This window comes from Pipistrellus hanaki (assembly GCF_964339955.1).
Source record: "Pipistrellus hanaki genome assembly, chromosome: 13".
NCBI classification, from domain to species: Eukaryota; Metazoa; Chordata; class Mammalia; order Chiroptera; family Vespertilionidae; genus Pipistrellus; species Pipistrellus hanaki.
The window spans coordinates 52,562,433-52,584,185 of NC_140515.1; the positions used below are offsets into that span (position 1 = coordinate 52,562,433).

A 21,753-nucleotide genomic window follows, 5' to 3' on the forward strand; every position below is an offset into this window, starting at 1 on the left:
GCACTATTCACTGCTTTACTACACCACCTTTCAATAGCGTTGAGCATCCAATTGCACACCTTCAAATGTAAAACTCTGAAATGAATAACAATTACCTCAAAGGGCTTTTGTGAATACTAAATATGAAAATATATGCAAGTACTTAAAATAATGGCTGGCTTGACAACTTAATTAAAGGTTTGTTGTTACTGTGCCTGCAATAAACCATTTCTTTTCTTGCTTTTTATTTTGCTGACTCTGCCTCATCACTCAGATGCCAAACTGATGTCCCTTCCTTCAGGAAAAACATCCATTTTCACCTGTCATATACAATATACACAATATTGAACTCAAAATGGACCATGGACTTCAACGTAAGAGTCACAACTATAAAAATGCCAGAAGGCAACATGAGAGAAACTCTTTGTGTCCTTGTAGTAGCTAAAGATTTTTTTAGATTCCTTGGTTCCTCCTACATGCTCTGACAGCCTGATACATACTTTGACAGCGCCATATATGTTCTGACAGCCTGATACATGCTCTGACAGCCCCATACATGCTCTAGCAGCCCAATACATGTGCTGACAGCCCCATACATGCCTTGGCAGCCTGATACATACTTTGACAGCTCCACACATGCTCTGACAGCCTGATACATGCACCACTCCTATCTTAACACTCACTGTGCCTGATTGTAATGGTCACTAATTGTTTCTCTTCTCATCCAGACTGAGAATGAGGTGTGTTTGTTTTGTTTTTGTAATGGTCACTAATTGTTTCTCTTCTCATCCGGACTGAGAATGAGGTGTGTTTGTTTTGTTTTTGTAATGGTCACTAATTGTTTCTCTTCTTATCCGGACTGAGAATGAGGTGTGTTTGTTTTGTTTTTTCATTATCACAAGCCCTGTATCTTACACAGAACCTGGCCCATAGTAGGCCAGTGTTTGGTGAATTAATGACTGAAGGAATGAGAGCATGAGGGTTGGCCTAGAAATGGCTTTGTACATGGAGGCCTCTGGCCAATTGACTACATGGTGCTGTTTAGGGTCAACCAACACTGTCCTCAGAGCTCTAAGGCAGGGGTCTTCAAACTACAGCCCGCGGGCCACATGCGGCCCGCAGAGGAGTCTGATCCTGCCTGCCAGGTTTTTTGGGCAGTGAGCGCAGCCGAGGTGTTACAGTAGGAATTAGTAGTTCATATAGTCCGGCCCTCCAGCTCTCTGAGGGACCGTGATCTGGCCCCCACTTTAAAAAGTTTGAGGACCCCTGCTCTAAGGCATTATTAGACCACACTTAGCTACACATGTGGATTCACACAAAGCCCCAAGACTCTTCAATAAAAATCTTTAGCATTCTTACGCTGTTGCAATGACGATGGAGTCCAGCCAGTTCCATGGATCTCGAAGAAAAGAAAACTCATCCAGGATAAAACCTCTTGCCAATATTTTTATCAAAGCTTCAAAAACATAAATCCCAGTGAATATATACCTACAAAGTAAATATCATTCAGAATAAGAAGGAATATAAATGATGTGAAAAGCAGAGAGCCTTCCTGTCTCATCTGGTCTTGATTAGGTTTTATCCATTTCAGTGTGACATTTAACATTCTAATCTTTAGCAAACCAGAGTTCAGAAAGGCAAGCTCTTTAAGCAAGTTCTGGTAGTTAGAATTTCTGAAAAACGGGCCCATGGATAAAGTTGTAAAGCCACTTTACAATGCCTAGCTTCACAGCTATTCTTGAGTAAGAGTTTCAGCCAAGATGGGGCCCTAGGTCTTGGGAATATAGTTTGTCATGGCTTTTCTACAGTTGTCACTCATGTACAGAAGGAGATGATGGCAAAGAAAAAAGAAAGATTTAGGTTTTAAGGCTAAAACCTAAATCTTTCCACATCCCATTTTCATAGATTGAAAGAGTTAATGTTGTTAAGGTGTTCATACTCAAAGTGATCTATAGATTTAATGCAATCCCTATCAAAATCTCAATAACATTTTTTACAGAAATAAAAATAAATGCATCCTGAAATCATGTAACTATCTCAAGGAACCATGAATAGCCTAAACAATCTTGGAAAATAACAAAGTCTGAGGTCTCACACATCATTATATAAAAACTTATAACAAAATTAAAAAAAAAAATCAAAACTGGAATAGAAAGCCCAGAAATATGTCCTCACATATATGGTCAAATGATTTTCAACAAGGGTTCCAAGACTATTAAACATAAAAAGAACAGTCTTTTCAACAAAATGATGCTGGGGAAGTTCAATATCCACATGCAAAAGGATAAAGTGGGACCCTTATCTTATATCATGTACAAAAATTAACTCAAAATAGATTAAAAAACTAAACATACAACCAGAAAGCATAAAACTCTGAGAATAAGATATTTTAAAATCATTTATCTGATGAGAGGTTAATATCCAGATTACATAAAGAACTTCTATGACTCAACAACAAAAAAAACAAATAATACAATTTAAAAATGGTCAAACTGTCCAGCCGGTGTGGTTCAATGGTTGAGCGTTAACCCAAGAACCAGGAGGTCCCAATTTGATTCCCGGTCAGAGCACATGCTGGGTTGTGGGCTCGATCCCCAGTAGGGGGCTTTCAGGAGACAGCTGACCAATGATTCTCATCATTGAATTTTCTCTCTCTTCCCCTCCCTTCTTCTCACTAAAATTAATAAGATATTTCTCTAAGGATGATATACAAAAGGCCAGCGAGAATATGAAGAGATGCTCAATATTACAAATCATCAGGGAAATGCAAACCAAAACCATCGTGATTTATTACTTTGTATCCATTAGGATGGCTACTTAAAAACAAAAAACAAAAAAACAGAAAATACAAGTGTTTACAAGAATATGGAGAAACTGAAACCCTTGTGCACTATAGGTGGAATTGTAAAATGGAAAATAGTATGGAGGTTCTTTAAAAACTGTAAAAACTGTAAAATAGAATTGCCATGTGATCCAGCAACCCTACATCTGGAGATTATATATATATATATATATATATATATATATATATATATATATATATATATAGAGAGAGAGAGAGAGAGAGAGAGAGAGAATTGAAAGCACAGTCTTGAAGAGATATTTCTACACCCATGTTTATAGCAGCACTATTCACAATAGTCAAGAAGTGGAAGCAACCCAAATATCCATTGATACAGATGAATAGATCAATAAAATGTGGTATACACAATGGGATAGTATTAATCCTTTATTTTCTTTTTAATATATTTTCTTGATTTTTTTACAGAGAGGAAGAGAGAGTCAGAAAAATTGATGAGAGAGAAACATCGATCAGCTGCTTCCTGCACACCTCTTACTGGGAATGTGCCCACAACCAAGGCACATGCCCCTTACTAGAATCAAATCTGGGACCCTTCAGTCCGCAGGCCGATGCTCTATCCACTGAGCGAAACCAGCCAGGGCATATTATTCATCCTTTAAAAGGAAGGAAATCCTGTCACATGTTACGACATGGATGAACCTTAAGGTCATTATGGTAAGGGAAATAAACCAGTTACAAAAAGGCAAACACTGTATAATTCCACTTATATGAGGCATCTAGAGCAGTCAAATACCACACAGAGATGGAAAGTAGAATGGTGTTTGCCAGGAAATGAAGGGGAGGGCAGAATGGGGAGTCATTGTTTAACTAGAGGCCCAGTTCACGAATTTGTGCACCAGTGGGGTCCCTCGGCCTGAAACCAGCTCTCTGACGTCCCCTGAGGTGTCCTGGATTGCGAGAGGGAGCAGGCCAGGCCAAGGGACCCCACTGGTGCACAATCGGGCTGGGGAGGGATGCAGGAGGTTACCCCAGCCAGGGAGGGACTGCAGGAGGGCTCCAGGGTGTATCTGGCCCATCTTGTACAGTCACAATAGGCTGGACCCCAGCAGCAAGCTAACATACTGGTTGGAATATCTGCCCCCCTGGTAGTCAGTGCATGTCATAGCAAGTAGTTGAGGTACATTAGCATATCATTAGCATATTAAGCTCTGGTTGGTTGAATGGATGATCAGACAACTAGATGCTTAGCATATTAGGTTTTTATTATATAGGATTGTAAAGGATGGGTACAGAGTTTCAGCTTTGAAAAGATTTCTAGATATGAATGGTGGTGATGGTTGCACAACCATGTGAATGTAACTTAATACCAGTGAACTGTACACTTAAAATGGTTAAGATGGTATATTTTATGTAATGCGTATTTTGCCACATTTTTTCTTTGTTAATCCTCACCTGAGGATATTTTTCCATTGATTTTTTTAGAGAAAGTGGAAAGGAGGGGGAGAGGCAGAGAGAGAAAAACTTTGATGTGAGAGAGACACATCAATTGGTTATCTCCTGCACAAGCCCCTACTGGAACTGGGAATTTAGCCTACAACCAACGTACATGCCCTTGACCTGAATCAAACCAGGACCTTCAGTCCAAGGGTCAACACAATATCTCCTGAGCCAAACCAGCTAGAGAACCACTTTTTTTGTTACCTATTTTCTTTTCTTTTCTTTCTTTCCTTTTTATTGATTTCTGAAAGGAAGAGGGAGAAATGGAAACATCAATGATGAGAGAAAGTCATTGATCAGCTGCCTCTTGCACACCCCACACTGAAGATCAAGCTTGCAGTCCAGGCATGTGCCCTGATAGGGAAATCAAACTGTAACCTCCTGGTTCATAGGTCGATGGTCAACCACTGAGCCATGCTGTCCGGGCTAAACCATTTTCATTTTCTTCCCTGAGTCCTTCACCATGTCTATCTCTAATTTATTTCCCTTCTTCACCTTCCTCCTCCAAAAAAACCCAAAACATAATACCTTATTTCTCTTGTTATAATCCCAAGGTGTCAAAAATACTGGGTCTACATGCTCGCTCTCTCTCTCTCTCTCTCTCTCTCCCTCTCTCTCTCTTCCTTCCTCTCCCCTCCCCCATGCGCGCGCGCGCGCGCGCGCACACACACACACACACACACACACACACATGCACACTAGTTCCACTTTTGGGGCCAAACAATCCATGCAAACAATCTGTTTGTTCAGATTAAAAGTGGACCTTTTTCTGGTAGAATATCCAGCCATTGTTAGCCCTCAAAGCTATAGAACTAAGGTCTTGTGAACTTGAAAAATCCCAAAGCAGCCAAATCCAAGAGAAGAAATGGTCATGAGGCTGCCACAGGTAAGCTTCGCCCCTTTTCTAAACTGACCACCTTTTAGGTAATAGATGAACATTAAAGATTAATGTCTGTTTTGAAATACCATTTTTTAAACTCAAATATAATTTATGAAATTATAAGTATTTTGGAAAAGGCTGTAATTGCAGATTTGAGGGATTTTTGAAAATCTTCATTTAGATCTCAAGCAAAAGAGACAGCAGCCCATGACTGTCATTTCAGCCTGACTATGCAGCCTCCCATCTCCCGACCCCATTGTTCTCTCTTTTCTTCAGGAGCCTGGCCAAATGGTGGGACAAGCAGACCAAGATGTCATGTGATATGGAGTAAGAGCTATGCTCACCAGTATGAAGCAGGGCTTAGAAGATCCTTAAACAGGGAGACCCCAACTCATCAGGCCTCTAGAGTGTGCCACTGTCAGTCCAAGCATAGATAGAGTATCCAGCAGGGCCATAGGTGGTGTCCAGGATACCATTGCCTGGTCCTAGAGGACTTCTGCATTCATTCTCTGAGAGCTATTAACTTGGATTTAATCTCCTCCATTTAATATTTTTCTAACCAAAGAATGCTGAAGAAACTCTCTCCCATTGGTCTAACCACTCAACTACACGCTTCCTTTTCTGAGGACATTTTCAACACCCTCCTCCCAGCCCCACGTTCATGCATCCACTACCACTCCAAATGCCACCAGGGGACAGCAGCAGCTTTCCCCACCTCCCATCCCTACCGCTAGCTTCTCTGCTTCCCTACAGCCTAGACAAGGTTTGTTTTTTGTTTTTCCATCTCTCTGCCTTATGGGTCTTTTAGTGGTGAAAATGGCCTTGAGCAAATTAGCTTTCAGTTGGGCCATTGCTTCTCCTTAATGGGAAGGGAGGACTCATTACATATCTGCAGAAGTGCGGGGCTGGGCAAACCACTGCTAGGCCTGGAGCAATTCGACCTCCTGCGTCTGTCTGCTCCACAGGCCCCAGTCTTCCCCACAGAAGCTTCCAGGGACACTGCTGTAAACAATGAGCAGTAGCCCCTGCATTCAGTTAGCTCCTCACATGGAACAGCAACTCTTGGAGGGAAAACCATTTTCCCCAGTGATACTGACAAGATGGTTGCTATGCCAGGGGTATACATGGCCCCTGTTCCAGGGCACTGCCCTTGAGCTGTCTGGCAGCTCACCAACAGAGAGGGCACAACCACTAAAAAATAACACAAAGAAGTAAAGCTAAAAAGCCAGTAGAGAATTAAAAAGACATATTAACCATCCCTGATTAACACAAAGGAAGATAGGAATAGAGAACAGAAGAGCACGTGAACAACATAAAAAGTAAGATCAATAGAAAAACAATAGGCCTAAATTCAAGCCTACCCAAAATTACATTAAATGCAAGTGAACTAAATATTCCAGTTAAAAAACACACACACAACAGAGATTGGCCCGTTTTACTCAGTGTCTAGGAACGTTGGCCTGTGGACCAAAAGGTCCCAGGTTCAATTCCTGTCAAGGACACGTACCTCGGTCGCAGGCTCCTCCCCAGCCCAAGCCCTGGTTGGGGCTCATGCAGGAGGCAACCAATCAATGTGTTTCCCTCACATAGATATTCCTCTATGCCTTTCTCGTTCTCTTCCACTCTCCCTAAATATCAACAGAAAAATATCTTTGGGTGAGGATTAACAAAAACAAACAAACAAAACAAAACAAAAAAAACCACAGAGATTGGATTGATAGACTGTTTGAAAAAAAACTCCACAAAACCAATTATGTGTTCTTTACAAGAGATATACTTTAAATATAAAAGAACAAAAGTGTCGAAAATAAAAAGGATAGAAAAAGATATACCATCCAAACAATGAGCATAAGAAAGCTTACGGAGCTATAGTAATATCCAACAAAACAAATGTTAAAGGAGTATTATAGAGACAAAGAAGAGCATTTCATAATAATAAAAGAATGCATATACCAGGAAGATAATCATCCATGTTCATGTGCCTAATAACAGTGCTGCAAATACATGAACCAAAATTTAACAGAAAAGAAAGGGAGAATGAACAAATCCATAACCACAGATGGAAAGGCCAAGCCTCTCTTCAGTGATTCATAGAAGCACTAATAGAAGCAGGAAAGTTATAAAAGGTCTAAATAACATATTAAACACCCTAACTTAACGAGCCATTTACAGAATATCAGACCAAACAACTCCAAAATCTGCACTCTTTTCAAGTGCACATGAACCATTCCCAAGGTTGACCATAACACAAGTTTCTCTTGATTTTAAAAGATTAAAATCTTTGAGAAAAGTATATTCTCTAACCTCAACAGAGTTAAATTATAAATCAATAACAATAAGACAACTAGAAAAAGGTGAAATATTTGGAGATTTCAAAACACACTTCTAAATAACACATTAGGACAAAGAAGAAATCACAAGATAAGTGGACAATATTTTGAACTGAAAGGTAATGAAAACATAACTGTCAAAATCTGTGCGGTACAACTAAAGCAATGCTTACATGGAAATTTATAACTTTATACAATTATATAAGAAAAGTAGAAAGATCTAAAACCAAGTATTTAATTTCCTACCTTAAGAAGCTAGACATAGAAGAGCAAATTAAAAGTTAAATTAAATTGAGGGAGAAAATTAATAAGGGCTTTAAACCTTTCATATATTGCTGGCAAGAATGTAAAGCAGCACAGCCACTTTGGAAAACGGTGGCAGTTTCTTACAGAATTACTTAAAATATAATTATTTTAAGACTCAACAATTCCACTACTAGATACTTCTCCAAGAGAAATGCAAACATATATCCACAAAAAGACTTTCATACAGAATATTCATAACAACTTTGTATGTACAAAAACTGGAAACAATCCTCAACAGGTGAATGGGACAACCAATTGTGGTGTAGCCACACAATGGGATACAACTCAGCAGTGAAAATAAAAACGCTAGTGAAACATACAACAGCATAAATGCACCTCAAAACATTACACTAAGTAAAAGAAGCCAGGCACAAAAGTATGGTATCATAATACTATATGGTTCCATTTATATAAAATTCTAGGAGAGGCAAAACTAGTCTAGAGTGACAAAATGCAGTTCAGCATTTGCTTAGGGCTGGGAGTGGTGGGCAGAAGACTGAATCTCAAAGAGACATGAGAAAACTTTAGGGGGTATTTGGAATGTTCCACATATTGAGTGCAGTGGTTTTTATCACATAGTTAAATATGTGATAAAAATGGCTGAAACCGGTTTGGCTCAGTGGATAGAGCGTCAGCCTGTGAACTGAAAGGTCCCAGGTTCGATTCCGGTCAAGGGCATGTACCTTGGATGCAGGCACATCCCCAGTAGGGGGTGTGCAAGAGGCAGCTGGTCGATGTTTCTCTCTCATCAATGTTTCTAACTCTCTATCCCTCTCCCTTCCTCTCTGTAAAAAAATCAATAAAATATATATTTTTTTTTTAAAAATATGTGATAAAAATGAATAGTCATATTATTTATTCAATTTGTTACTGCTTTCATCTTTCAATATTCCTGAAAGATGAAAGCAGTAAATATGTCAAATCCAGAAAAATTAGGACAACATATAAAAGAATATTTATCAAAATACAGAACTTTCTAAGTTTTAAAAAATTAACTTTTATGTCTGAATAAGCAATTAGAAAGTACAAGAAGTTGTTATTTTAACTATAATATACAAAGAGCTCACTCAAACTGACCAGCAAAAAAAAAAATGACACATGGGCAAAGATGGAAATACACAATTCACAAATAACACAACAACAAAAAATTCAACCCATCTGGAAATTAATGAAATGCAAGTAATTTTAACTTCATAAATTAATGAAGAAAAAATGTAATGCTGGCAAGAATGTAGTACAACTGGTTGTCAGAATATACTACTGATGGCAAATTAAATTGCTATACACTTTTGAGGAAATATTTTGTCAATACATATTTTTAAGCACTAAAATGTACCTTTTGATCTAGTGAATGCATTTTTAAGACTCTATTCTAAGAAAATAATAGCTTTTGAAAGGAAGTTTTATGCAAAAAAATGCTTGTTGCAATACTATTTATAGTAGCAAAAATGCTGGAATGGTTAAGTAATTTATGGTTTATTAACCTGACAGAACACAATATAGCTATCAAAATAGATTCTCATAAAGCCCTTGTAAGACAAAGAAAACCACTTAAAAGCTACGTATAAAATTCGTATGTATGCTGTTAATTACCAATGTGTTTTAAAAGGCCTTTAAAGACATCAAAAACACAAATATACAAAAATAAAATGGACTCTCCCACCACTGTGTTGGGGAATTGGGTTTATGTGTGACTTTTTCTTGCTCTATATAGCTAAAATCTCTCTCTATATATTATATAGCTAAAAAGTTATAATTTTTTTTTAGATGTACTTGTTTAAAAACAGGGCAGACACTTACTCAGCATGTTCGGTATCTATAATGTTTTCTTTCCGAGGACCCGTGGCCATGAATATGCAGTTGATGACGACAGTGCAGATGATGAACATGCTGAACAATGTGACCAGCATCTGTTAAGGCAGGTACACTGCAGGATGGCAAGTGCCAGTAGTTAACATAGTGGAGCCACGGGTGCCCCTCCAGGTCCCATTCTCTGCAGCTGCACCTAACGGAATGTTGGCTGAGAACAGCTCATAGTTACCCATCCCCTTCCTTGGGGGAATGGCAGCCTCCGCACACGGAGGGCTACAGCCCCCTTCCACCTGTCTGGTTGACTTGAGACTCACAAAAAAAACAGGCCCTTGCCTCCAGGCGTGGCAGTTCTGGGGTACAATTGGTGCCCCAGAGCTCTCAAACTCAGCTGAGACCCCGTCCTTATTTGATTTCTCCTTTTGCTCCATCCTGCTTCCCTTTCTCCTTCTCTAGAGAGCACTCCTCTACTAAATCCCCAAGTAAAAATCCCTCTCTCAGGCTCTGCTTCTAGGGAAACCAACCTAAAGAGTTATTCCTTCTGTTTCTCTCCAGTACTGCATTCTGTCTATCAATCCATGTTTCTCACACCTCCCCTAGTCTAAAACTCCACCACCCATGCACACATCCGCAAGGCCAATGATTCCTCCCCGTCTTTATCCTTAAGACTGAGGGTGTAAACTCAGTCTCCAGAGCCAGGAAAGTCACATAACTAGGTGAAATGGGCTGATGTGGGGCTGCAGGGGGGGTGTGAACATGTGGTGAAATAGAGTGTGCACGTCCCCTCTAAAAGAGGCTCCAGCTTCTCACCACAACGACTTGGACAGATGGGAATGCAAGTCCAGCCTTAACAGGTTCCACTGAAACCCGGACATTTAACATTAGAGGGTGTTTCTGAGAAGTTTTAAACATTGTGTAGGTGCAACACACTTATCAGCTAAGTACGATGCACAGGTTGGCAGTTTACAACCTTTGTTTGAGTCTCAACTGAGATGTTCCTTTCTCCAGGAGGCCATCGCTGATGCCTCCAAAGCAGTGGGTGCCTCTCCACAATACCACTTCCAAACCACCCATTTCACTAAAGAAACTGACTGCCTTTGACCTGGCTCCTTCCCAGGGCAGGGGCCACGCCTTGTTCACACCCAACACTAGCACACTCCTGCCCTCGACCCATACCCGTACGTATTTATTGAAAAAATGAGCTGTTTCCACTCAAGAAACATGTGAACGCCCTGGGGCGCATGCACTTTCCACTTGACCTGAACTTCATAAAAGATGCAACAAAAGGATATGAATGGACTGAGATTCTGATGGCTAAGCTTCGGACTGAATTGAAAGGGCCCAAAATGAACAAGGCGTGTTTGGCACTGAAGCGGTAGATTATTCTCTTTTTGTTCAGCACCATAAACGTCTGCAAAAGACCAAACACACACAGGAATTACAACACTGTGACAAAATAGTATTTACCATGAGTTCATTTCGAGAAAATTCAGCGGAACCATGCATTGAGGTATTAGCTTAGGCTTATTATTATAACTACAGCTTCTGATTAGAGAGCTAGCACTCTAAAGCCTGGGGCCCTTTCTGACCAGCCAACACTGTTACTCTGGAAGCCGACAGGTGTCCCCAGTGGCCTGGGTCTCACTCAGAGCCTAAAATAAGTTTTGTGCTACCGCCTATACACCTAGTGGAATACTCCGGAGGCCCCAGAGATGGAACACATGGGCCCTGCAAATACAGAAAAGAGGTGTGAAGAGTAATAGCTGAGGCAAACAAAGCTCTTCATGCTGTACTCCAGGGCAACAGTCGCCAACCACTGGTGGCCCGTGAAGTCCAAAAGGTTGGTGGACAGCTGGTTTAAGGAAACGTTTGGAGCAGCGGTCGCCAACCAGTGGTCCGTGGGCCAGTGGTGGTCCGAGAGGTCCAAAAGGTTGGCGATCATTGCTCTAGGGCGTGTATCTACAGAGACAAGAATTAGAAGAGGACTGCAAGGGATGGAAGCAGAATTGAACATTCACATTAAGCAGATGGTTTTAAATTATTTTGGTGACTCATAAAAACTTTGTAATGAATCTTAGAATAGTCAGGGACCTACAGAGTCCATGTTGTTATGCCTGAGCAGTTTGACATGAGATAGTCTGCCAATCAATTCTAACCTTGAGAATCTGCAGTAAAGAAACGCATCAAGGTTCCCAGATTTGTTTTTAAATTCCCTCCATGGACATAGGGACAAATCTGCCTGTGGTTCTCAACTGGCAGGGGAGGCCCCACAGAAGGCATCTGGAAAGGCATGGCGGTGTTTTCGGTTGTCTGTCACAATGACTGGGAGTTCCACTGGTCTTTAGTGGGATGCCAAACCCAGCACAGACCTACCCCATGGTGCACTGTCTCCCTCACAATCCCCAATAGCGCCCCACTAAAGAATACCAAACCTGTACCCATTTCCTCCGAGCACATTCTCCTGGGCTCTGGGAATGAAGCAGCCCCTGGACAACAAGCTTCACTCTTAGGATTCTAACATCAACACCAGACCTCTCTCTTTCCATTTAATTGTAATCTAGCTGTTCCTTTATGTGTCCTTAGGCTGTTATAAAAGTATTCACAGAACAAGGGTAATTCCTGTCTCCCCAAATCACTGCCCCATTCATATGTGTAAAAAGTACTGTTTGACATGTAATCCAGCATGTTCTCAGGCAGGAAAGACAGGCCTTGTCACCAAAGCCCAAGACCACAGGGCAGGGGTACCTTGGCTGACCGCAGCTATTTCACTGAGTTGCTGGAACTTACTTGTCTGCTGACCATATGGGTAGGATATATTCTGTTTCCTCTAAAACAAAATGAAATGGGATGCAGGGTTCTTGAAAATCTATGAATGAGTGCAGGAGCCCAAGACCCATTTTGGGGATTCTGTGCCCTTCCTTTTGGATAGAAAGACAATTTCAGGACAGAGAGCAAACCTATCCTTAAGGGAGCTCATCCCAAATTAGTAGGTGGCATGATATGGCTCTGTTTCTGTGCCCTTTGATTTTGATATTTTATTAATGTTTCCTCTGACTACTTTAAGTATTTCAACTAATGGTGTATTTAACTATACTTGCCAGGGTTTTAATGATTAAAATGGTATGTACCGACTCCTTCTGCCTGCTTGCTGACACATTTCCACCCCTTTCCCTGTAGCTCTTCAAAATAGAAGCTCCTAGAAAGGAAGTAGCCTGCGACCATGGGAAGAGCCCTTGGATTTGAGGCCCAGCTCCACCCCTCACTGGCTGTTTGACCTGGCATAAGACACTTCCCCATATGGTCTATGGTTTCCTCACCTGTGAGGTGGCATGTTAATGACTATTAGACGTACCTCACATGACTGCTGAGAGCACTGGTCATGTGAAGTCATGGTTCTGTAGAGCTCTAAACAAGGATCATGTCTTCTGATTTGAAGGGAGGACCCAGGCTGAGAAGAGACACTCCCAGAACATCCATTCAGGCTAGAACAGAACCTACCCTCTAGGACTGTTCACAACACACCAAGCTGCTGCCTGCCTCATGGGTCTCCTACCATCCTTGAGGCAGAAGGAGGCAGTTAACTCACATCCAACAATATGCCTTCAAGAAGCCCTGAATTCAGGGGCATGGGAGAAGGAGAAATATTAGACTGTTTTTGCTCCTTCATTTATCTTCCTCTTTCTTTTTCCCATTTTACCCTACTTTCCTCTATACACACAGTCCTCATTTTGCCTGGTAACCCTAAGTCTATCCCAATTCAAGGACTTATGAACCAGGCAATATTTCTTCAGAGAGTTGACTTTCTCTTGGTTGCTAGTGAAGGATACTCTCAGGACTTCCCTCAAACTCCCCAGCCTCCTTCCTCCCTTACCTCAGTCTGTTAGGTGGGTTTTCCACACTTCGTTGGATCCCACAGTGAGGTGATAATGGCAAGATCTTCTGGAACTTTCCTGAAAGGGGATGGTCTGCTGAGAACTGTCCTCACTGCCCACCTAGGCTTTCAAACAGCCATCAGAGGAGTCCAGAATTCACATTTCCTCACCTGGGAAACTTTTTAAGGAACTTTTACTAGAATTTTCCTGTAAGAACTATATCCAAGTAGATGAAACAGCAAGCCTATCACATATTGGCATGGGGTTTATATATAGGGTATCTCCCAAAAAATGTACATACACTTTGAATAATTAATTGCAATGGGTTACATCTGAAAAGAAACATCAATTGAGCTATCAGGAAAAAAGTATATAAACATTTTTGGTGGATACCCTGTATAATCTACATGTGTCCACTTGATTACCATATTCTTAGACTTCACTTATTGAGCTCTGATTATATGTCAAGTGTTGGTTTAGGGTGTTGACCTTCAGAAGGTTAACACTAAAAAGTTTTCAAAGTAAACTCTTGTTGCTGAACTGGACAGTCTTAAATAGCAATACTAATCCTTCACATGGGTATTCTTTACAGTTTATAAAGTGCTTCCATAGCATGTCTATGCTGTAGAGTAGGGAAAGAAGGCATCATTCCCATTTTAAAGATTAAAAATGAGGATCAGTGAAGTGATTTATCCAAAGTCATAAAGCCAATCATTGTAATGGCCTACACCCAACTTTTCTAACTGCTTAGTCCAGTCCTCTTTCCTGACATTTTAACCTGTTCTCATTTTAACCTTTCTGCTGCTTCTAGTCTTCATGTTCTTCTCCATTACACACATTACAAAGAAAAATGGAGACTGAAAGGAGTTCTCAGGATTGTGAAGGCAATAATAGGGGGTGATAGCAAAGGAGAAGTACAACCTGCTCCCTACAAATCCCAAGATTGGTGTTTGGAGTTCCTTGTAATACCAGTTTCAGCTGCATGCTTAGAACGCCCAGCCTCCCTATGGAACTACCTTATGATTTCTGTAGAATGGGTCCAAGTCTTCCAGGGGCTTTGCTATCAGTTCACGGGGAATGTCACCATAGAGCTTGGGCAACTTTCTGGAGGCCTTTAGGTCAAGCTGAGGTCGAGGTTGGGGTTCTGCCGCTGTCTGGTCTTTGAGCTTCTTTTTCTCCTTTTGGATGGCAATCCGCTTCTCGATTTTAGCCAGAGAATCAGCAGTGAAGGGGCGGAAGTTCCGTGCATCTGGAAAAATTACTGGATAGCACCAGTCATCCATCTTCACCCTTGAGACAAAGACAAGTAGCAGATCCTAAGAGAGCTCTGGGAGGTAGAGATCATACAGCCTGTCCTGGAATTCCTCTCTCTAAGGACAATATCAATGGATCTAGAAGAGTTGAAACTCAGGTGAGGGGCCTTGGGAGCTTATTGGCTGGGGGACAGGTCAGAAGAAGTGACCACCACTGTAAATAAAGTAGAAACTCTGGGCACAGGCATGACTGAAGGAGGAACATGTTCCTGGAGAATCTAGGGCTAAGTGGGAGGTTGGATTTGGAACAAGAGGCAGAATAAGCCCAGTCTCTAAAATTCAGACCCTAGCATAGGGTAAGACAATAAGACCCAACCAGCGGAACTATTGAAGTGAGGCCTGCAGATGGTTGTCAAGTGGCCATCGTGTAAATGGAAGAGGAAGATATAGGGAATCAAGTGGCCCATAGCAGTGGTTTGCAAAATCAAAACCAATTACATGTGTGTTTTATCACATCTGATCAGCGTAGAACAGAGGCATGAACATTTACACTAACATCTATGATTCTATGCCAGCTCCTTTACTTCTGAAACCCAGAACTGGCAGAAACAAGACCCCAAGAAATTAAGATTTATCAAACCATGTGATGATAGCTTTCCCAAACAGCCTTATCCCTGATAGCCCCTTCTACAAGGACTTTCTCTTCAGGCCCAGTCTTAAAACTAGATTCTGAGAAAAAGCAATAGTGTTCAGGCTGAATGCCTTTATTTCCCCATGTCAACCATTCTCTCCTTTTTTATTTACTGAATGCCAATCTAGGATTGACTCCCAAACCACTCCAGGGAATTCTGAAGGGGAATCCAAGATAGAATTGGTTTGTTCATTCAACAACCATTGTGCTCAGTGTCTGTTCTAGGCACAGTGCTAGGCACCAAAGGTGAAGAAAACCACACTCCCTCCTCCTAGTCCTATAGTCATGCCATCCTATTGCAAGGGAATGAATCAGCAGTGAAGGGGCGGAAGTTCCCTAGATTCACTGCATTCTATTCCATTCATTCAGGTTCAAGCGTATGTGAACTGAAATGAAACAAGTGAGCTGTAGATTCACTGCATTCTGCTCCATTCATTCATTATATTCATAGATTTGTCTGGATGATGGAATTGGTGATACTGTTTAATTTATTCTCTCTCCCTTCGTGTCCCCTCCATTCTTCTTCTCTTCCACCCCATCCTTCTGTCTCCCATAAACATACATAATCTAATTTGTATAAATGAAATGGGCATATTATGAGACTCTATTATATTTGGCTCTATAGCTCACGAAAGACATTCAAGATAGGGATGAAATATTTTGCACTCAAAGACATGTGTATGCTAGCTGATCATATAGAATGGATGAGCTGAGAAAGACCGTGGATGCAAAAACTGGACCGTCTAAGTTACAGCAAGGAATCAAATGGATGCTACTGCCATAATGATGAGACTAGTAGAAAAGAAACTGGATACCTGCCCCTGCTGTTATCAGGGGATATTTTGCATGAGTTCTTGAGGGAAAGAGTCTTGACAGGAATAAATAACACAAAATAAAACTGACAGCCCCTGAAACTGCACACATTAAAGTTTGTTATAGATGATAAGATAACTAAAGAACTGCATCTTAAAAATAACACTGAATACTGCAAAACTAAACTAGGAAAAAGAGAACTTTATAAAAATTATCAACTCAAATAAATCTGACAAAATAGAATTACATGCAATAAAATTTTGTTAATAACTGAAAAAACTAATAGGAGAATCAAATATTTTTAATGAAAGTTCACTCAGGAAAATTGAACTGTGGAAACAGAGGCTGCACATGCAAAATTAACTAAATTAATAAAAATCAATATGGCACAAACTATACTTGATAAAATTTGAAATTGTTCAAATCTTCATTGTGAAGTTTATAGCAAAAATACTTAATCTGAACATTTTTCTGCACAGAAAATAGAATACATTGCATGGGAAATTGCTTGAAGAATTAAATTGGCTAAGTACAGTTATTTTCCAAGCCTTACTACAATCAAGCATGAAGGCAAATGTTTCAGATACTAAATGACTCTTCAGAAAAAATTACTTGAGTATATGCTCCCAAACAATAAAATGAGAATCAAAAAAATGAAGTATATGCATCGAATCCAAGATATAATGTACCTAACATGAGTGCAATAAAATGAATTTAAGGATCCCTGCATTTCAATTGGCTTAAAAAGCAATTGATTTGTCTAGAATTAAAAGACAGAGAGCCCTCAGAAAAATCCTTCAAGAATAAAGTAAGCCATTAATACCAAAGAATAAGAAAATGGTTTCTTATTAGGTAAAAACGAAAGGTAATTAGAAATTCCATCAAAATACATCATTTTTTCAGAAAGTCATGTTTTACATATGAAGCCAACTAAATGATTTGAACAGCTGACACAATACGCCGAAACCGGTTTGGCTCAATGGATAGAGCGTCGGCTTGGGGACTGAAGGGTCCCGGGTTCGATTCCTGTCAAGGGAATGTACCTTGGTTGTGGGCATATCCCCAATAGGGGGTGTGCAAGAGGCGGCTGATCGATGACTCTCTCTCATCGATGTTTCTAACTCTCTATCACTCTCCCTTCCTCTCTGTACAAAATCAATAAAATATATTTATTATATGAACAGCTGACACAATATGATCCTATCTAATATTATAAAAGGATAATATGCAAATTAACTGTCACCCCACCACAAAGCTGGCGGCTTCCAGTTCTTTCAGCCCCAACAGAGTCCCCCAGTCCCAGGGGAGCAGCCGCTGAGAGCAAGCATTGTGAGTGGCCTGGTGAAATGCTTGCTTTGCTGTGGTGATGGGGCAAGCATTCTACCACAGCCACAGAGGGCCTCTGGCCAGGCCGGGCATAAAACACTTGTATTGCTGCAGGCCAAGCTGAGGGACCACACCCCCACCATGCATGAATTTTATGCACCGGGCCTCTAGTATGGTATAGTTAGGAAAAAAGAGAGTTCACTTGACCTTGACACTAAGAGCATTCTCCATTAGCAGAACGACAGAGACATCAGAGTTCACCTCCTTCTCAATGGGTTCAAATATGGTGGTTGGTTTTAGTGAACAGCAGCTACAAAATTATTATATCATCAAAGTTATAAACTACTTTTTTATTTTAGTAATCACCCTTATGAATAAAGCAGAATTCATCACAATTACAAAATAAAATCCAAATGTGATTAATGCTATAAAATTGTATTGCAAGCTGGAGTTGAAAAGACAAAGGAAAGGTCAGAGGTACCAACTTCCTCATCCTAAACACTTGGAGAGCCAAGGAATGCAACTATAAGTCTATCCCATAAAATTATGCAGAAAAGTGAGTGTGAAACCAAATTAAAAGTAAATAACAAGAATTGGAAGAATCATGAGAACAGCACCATTACTGTCAGTAAGATAAATTCCTCATCTCACATAGGGGCAATTCAATAACTCCTGCTTAAACTTCATAAGTCAAGAAATGTCTTAAGAGAATTATTTAGAAGTAACAAACAATGACTAGAACACTGAAAAACTGAGTTAAAAATAGGACTGAGTATATAGGTGAAGGTTGAGACATTTTATTTTTCATATTATATCCTTCCAAACATACTTTCCTCCTGAGCTATTTGATTTAGTGCATGTACATGTTACTTTTATAGGATTGCAAAGGGAATGTAAAAATCCTTTGAGGGCTCAAAACATCCTCTGATTCAAAACAGAGTCGAAATACCAGGTATAGTGACATGCTCAAAATCTTCTTGAGCTGTAAAGAAAGCAAGCATAATCTCAACTTGCCATCCTAAAACATGTGAATTGTGATTTGACATGGGGAATCACAGAGACTGGAAGGATGGGAGAAGGCTCTGCGAGACCTCTGTGATGCGATGAACTAGATTCGCAAGAGAGGTGGGAGCTGCCTGTCAGAGAAGGCTCTGCTCATACTCCTCTGAAGACTGGCCTAGCCAGCTCATGGGCCTGCTCTCCCTTAATAGACAGAAAACAAACACCTCGGAAAGCGGACCAAGGCCTCACTTCCCTAAGCAGGGTTCCTAAATTCCTCAGGAATTTACTTGCAGTTAAGATTAGGTAGCTCCAGGCCTTACTTCAAGTCTATAAGCTTTATAAAGATACTAGAGGCCTGTTGCATAAAATTCATGCACAGGTAGGGTCTCTAGGCCTGACCGTTGATCAGGGCTGATCAGGTTTCCCTCTCCCTACAACCCACCTCTTCTCCTTTCCTTGCCTCCAGCATCCATAGCCACCTACCCCTTGTTCCCTGTCCCAGCCTGAGGCCCAGCCCCGATTGGGCAATCTGGACCTGCCAGCTTTTTTGGGGGGGTAGGGGGTCAGGGGGTGAGAATCAAGAGGTTGGCCAGCAGGCATCATCAGTGATTGGGGCCTGTGGACTGGGAGCAGCTCCTGCATTGAGTATCTGTCCCCTGGTGGTCAGTGCACATCATAGTGACTGGTCATTCTGGTCATTCCATCATAAAGGTAATTTAGGCTTTTATATATATAGATACAAACCTTAACTCCAATTGTTCATTCATTCCTATGCTACTGGGATTGCAAAGTGATATAAAACACTATTCCCAGCCCTCAGGGTCTTGTAGTGGTGTGGGAGATCAGGTAAGTCAAGAATGGAAAGTAAAACCACATGATGAGTATGGGTACACAAGGGGGTAGCACTAGATACTGTGGGGGTCCGAAAAAGGCATGGTTATGAAGAATCCAAAATACTGATCTGGGAGGAAAAAGGGAAGTGTATGCAGGTGTGAAAGCACAAAGCATAGCCAAGGGCTTTTGTTTCATATTTATGACTTTCCCCACAATTATAAAAATGACATAACCTTGTGTGCTGGGCATTGTCAGCTTGCCCTCCAGACCTGTCCCCATCCTTCTCCACCTTGCTCAGTGCCCATGAAGCTGATACATATGGAACTCTCTTTGGGGTCCCTTGAACTTTGGCTTCTGGTTGGATTTGGTCAATGGGAGGCACCAGCAAGAGACCAGAGAATGGTGGAAAGTGAGGTCAGGTTTTTCCTCCCCAACTCTCTGCCTGACTGTGGCCATGGGCCATAGCAGCTGTCAGGTGGCCCACCCACTCAGCTCTCTTTCAGGTTCCATAAAACCTCCTTCCCCTAGCCCTGCAGATGTGGGGCGTAATGGCACCCACTCTCACCACATTTGAGAACTGCATCCTCATTGATTCTGTTACTGAGCTCTGCCCATTCTTTTGTAAAATGTCCCTTTAATAAAACATCCTCGAAATGCCCAGTTTGAATGTGCCATCTGTTTCCTGCCAGGGCCCTGGCTAATAGAGTCATCCATTAAGCAAAATTTAGAAAACAAGAAAAGGAAATGATTGCCCACACACTAAAGCCACCCAACACATGCAAGTTTTGACATTTTGGAATATTTCTTTTCCATAGTGTTATTGTGTATAATTTGTAAGCTATCATTGTAATACATGTGCAATTTTACATCACGAACTTTTCAATCAATGCTTTATTACAAACATTTTTACTATAATAAGTGTCATTTAATGACATCAACCCTGGTCCAGGTAAAATTTAATTCTCGGGACAATCTCGTGAGATTAAAATTATCCTTCATCTGGAATTAGGGTGAATTATTTGTAACCTTCTTTTAAGAGGCAGAGGTTTTATATCTTCCTGACTAGAGTTTCTCTCCAGGTTTCTCTCTTGGTAAGGCGCCAAACTGGTTAGCATGGACCTGGTCCACACAACTCAAAATGCCAAAGGTCTACTCTGAGGTTCGTACAGCTATAAGCTATGGGCTAAGCACTGTGTCTAATGCTTTAAATGGATTATCTCGCATAATTTTCCAAGAAATGTACGAAGTGGATATTATACCATCCACATTTACAGAAGAAAACATTGGAGTTTAGAGAAATTGAGATACTTGCCTATGATCACATAGGTAAGTGCTGGGGCATTCCCGCAACCCACCTACCTGACTAGTTCTTCAGACTCAAAGCTAAGACATCCCAAGGAAGTGAGAGAAGGGAATCGGGAGAAGAAAGACACACAGCTTCCAGCTGGGCTGGGTCTACAGCACCCTCACTGAGTGCGACATGCTTCCCAGGACATCAGCTTCTCTGCTGCCTCCCCAATCACATCTCACTCCCAGAGGCATCCCACTGGCCCCACCGTGTGACCTCCCTCCCTCCCAAGCAGATAGCCCAATGAAAAATGTACCCTGTAAGATGGCCCCTGTTTGTTCTGGGTGGTGGTCTGAACAGCAAGGTCTTAACTTTGGTGACCATGTTCATTAAAGTGGGTAACAAAAAACAATACCCGCTTCCTCTTGCTTAGATCCCATAAGAAAATGAGAAAGCAAAGGAACAGGAACAGACTGGAGCACAATTGATCTCAATCTAAAACGAATCCCAAGATTAGTGTGTTAGCTCTTCAGAGAAAAGAAAAAGTACACATTAATTTCTGATTAAGTCACCTGGCCACAGGGAATTCAGAAAATATCTGGATAATTTGTACCACAGCATAATGGAGATAAGACTTAAGCACAGCTTTATCAGCCAAGTTCGATTCCTAACACCAAGTTCATGTGGTGAGCCCTCTCCTGCCCCCTGCCCCTCTCAGAGCATCTAAAAGGAGCACTACCTGGTGGATCCCATCACTGAGTCACCTGGTCTCTGCCTCTAATTTGAGCAGAAAATGGTTACAGACACCTATAGTCTATCCTGATGGGAAAACACACACACACACACACACACACACACACACACACACACACACACAAACAGAGCAAGTCCCAGACTTGAAAGAACAGAGGATAGGGAAGTCCCCAACTCAGACTTACCTGCCTTTTGGTGAGGTGGCTCCAGACAGCAGCCTCCGTGGCCCCTCTCGAAGCTCTCCTCAAAGCAAGTCTCTCTCCGAGTCTGAGCTCCTGCTCTCAAGCAGTCGGAGCCCTTCTGGGAGGAGCGGCTCA

The 21,753-nt window shown here is 41.3% G+C and overlaps 1 protein-coding gene across 2 annotated transcripts in view; it reads right to left on the bottom strand.

Annotated features, from left to right (window-relative positions):
- Positions 1-21,753, bottom strand: part of SCN11A (sodium voltage-gated channel alpha subunit 11) — a gene marked incomplete at its 5' end in the record, with an annotated part of 101,811 nt that overhangs the window by 49,878 nt on the left and 30,180 nt on the right. Inside the window, 4 exons of one of the 2 annotated variants that reach the window (XM_084902783.1) lie at positions 1,339-1,467; positions 9,596-9,685; positions 10,864-11,015; positions 14,493-14,766. In XM_084902783.1, coding sequence (XP_084758909.1) covers positions 1,339-1,467; positions 9,596-9,685; positions 10,864-11,015; positions 14,493-14,766 — 645 coding nt within the window. Of the gene's footprint in view, positions 1-1,338; positions 1,468-9,595; positions 9,686-10,863; positions 11,016-14,492; positions 14,767-21,753 lie in introns of those variants that run through there. The other variant, XM_084902782.1, reaches the window with a different exon arrangement.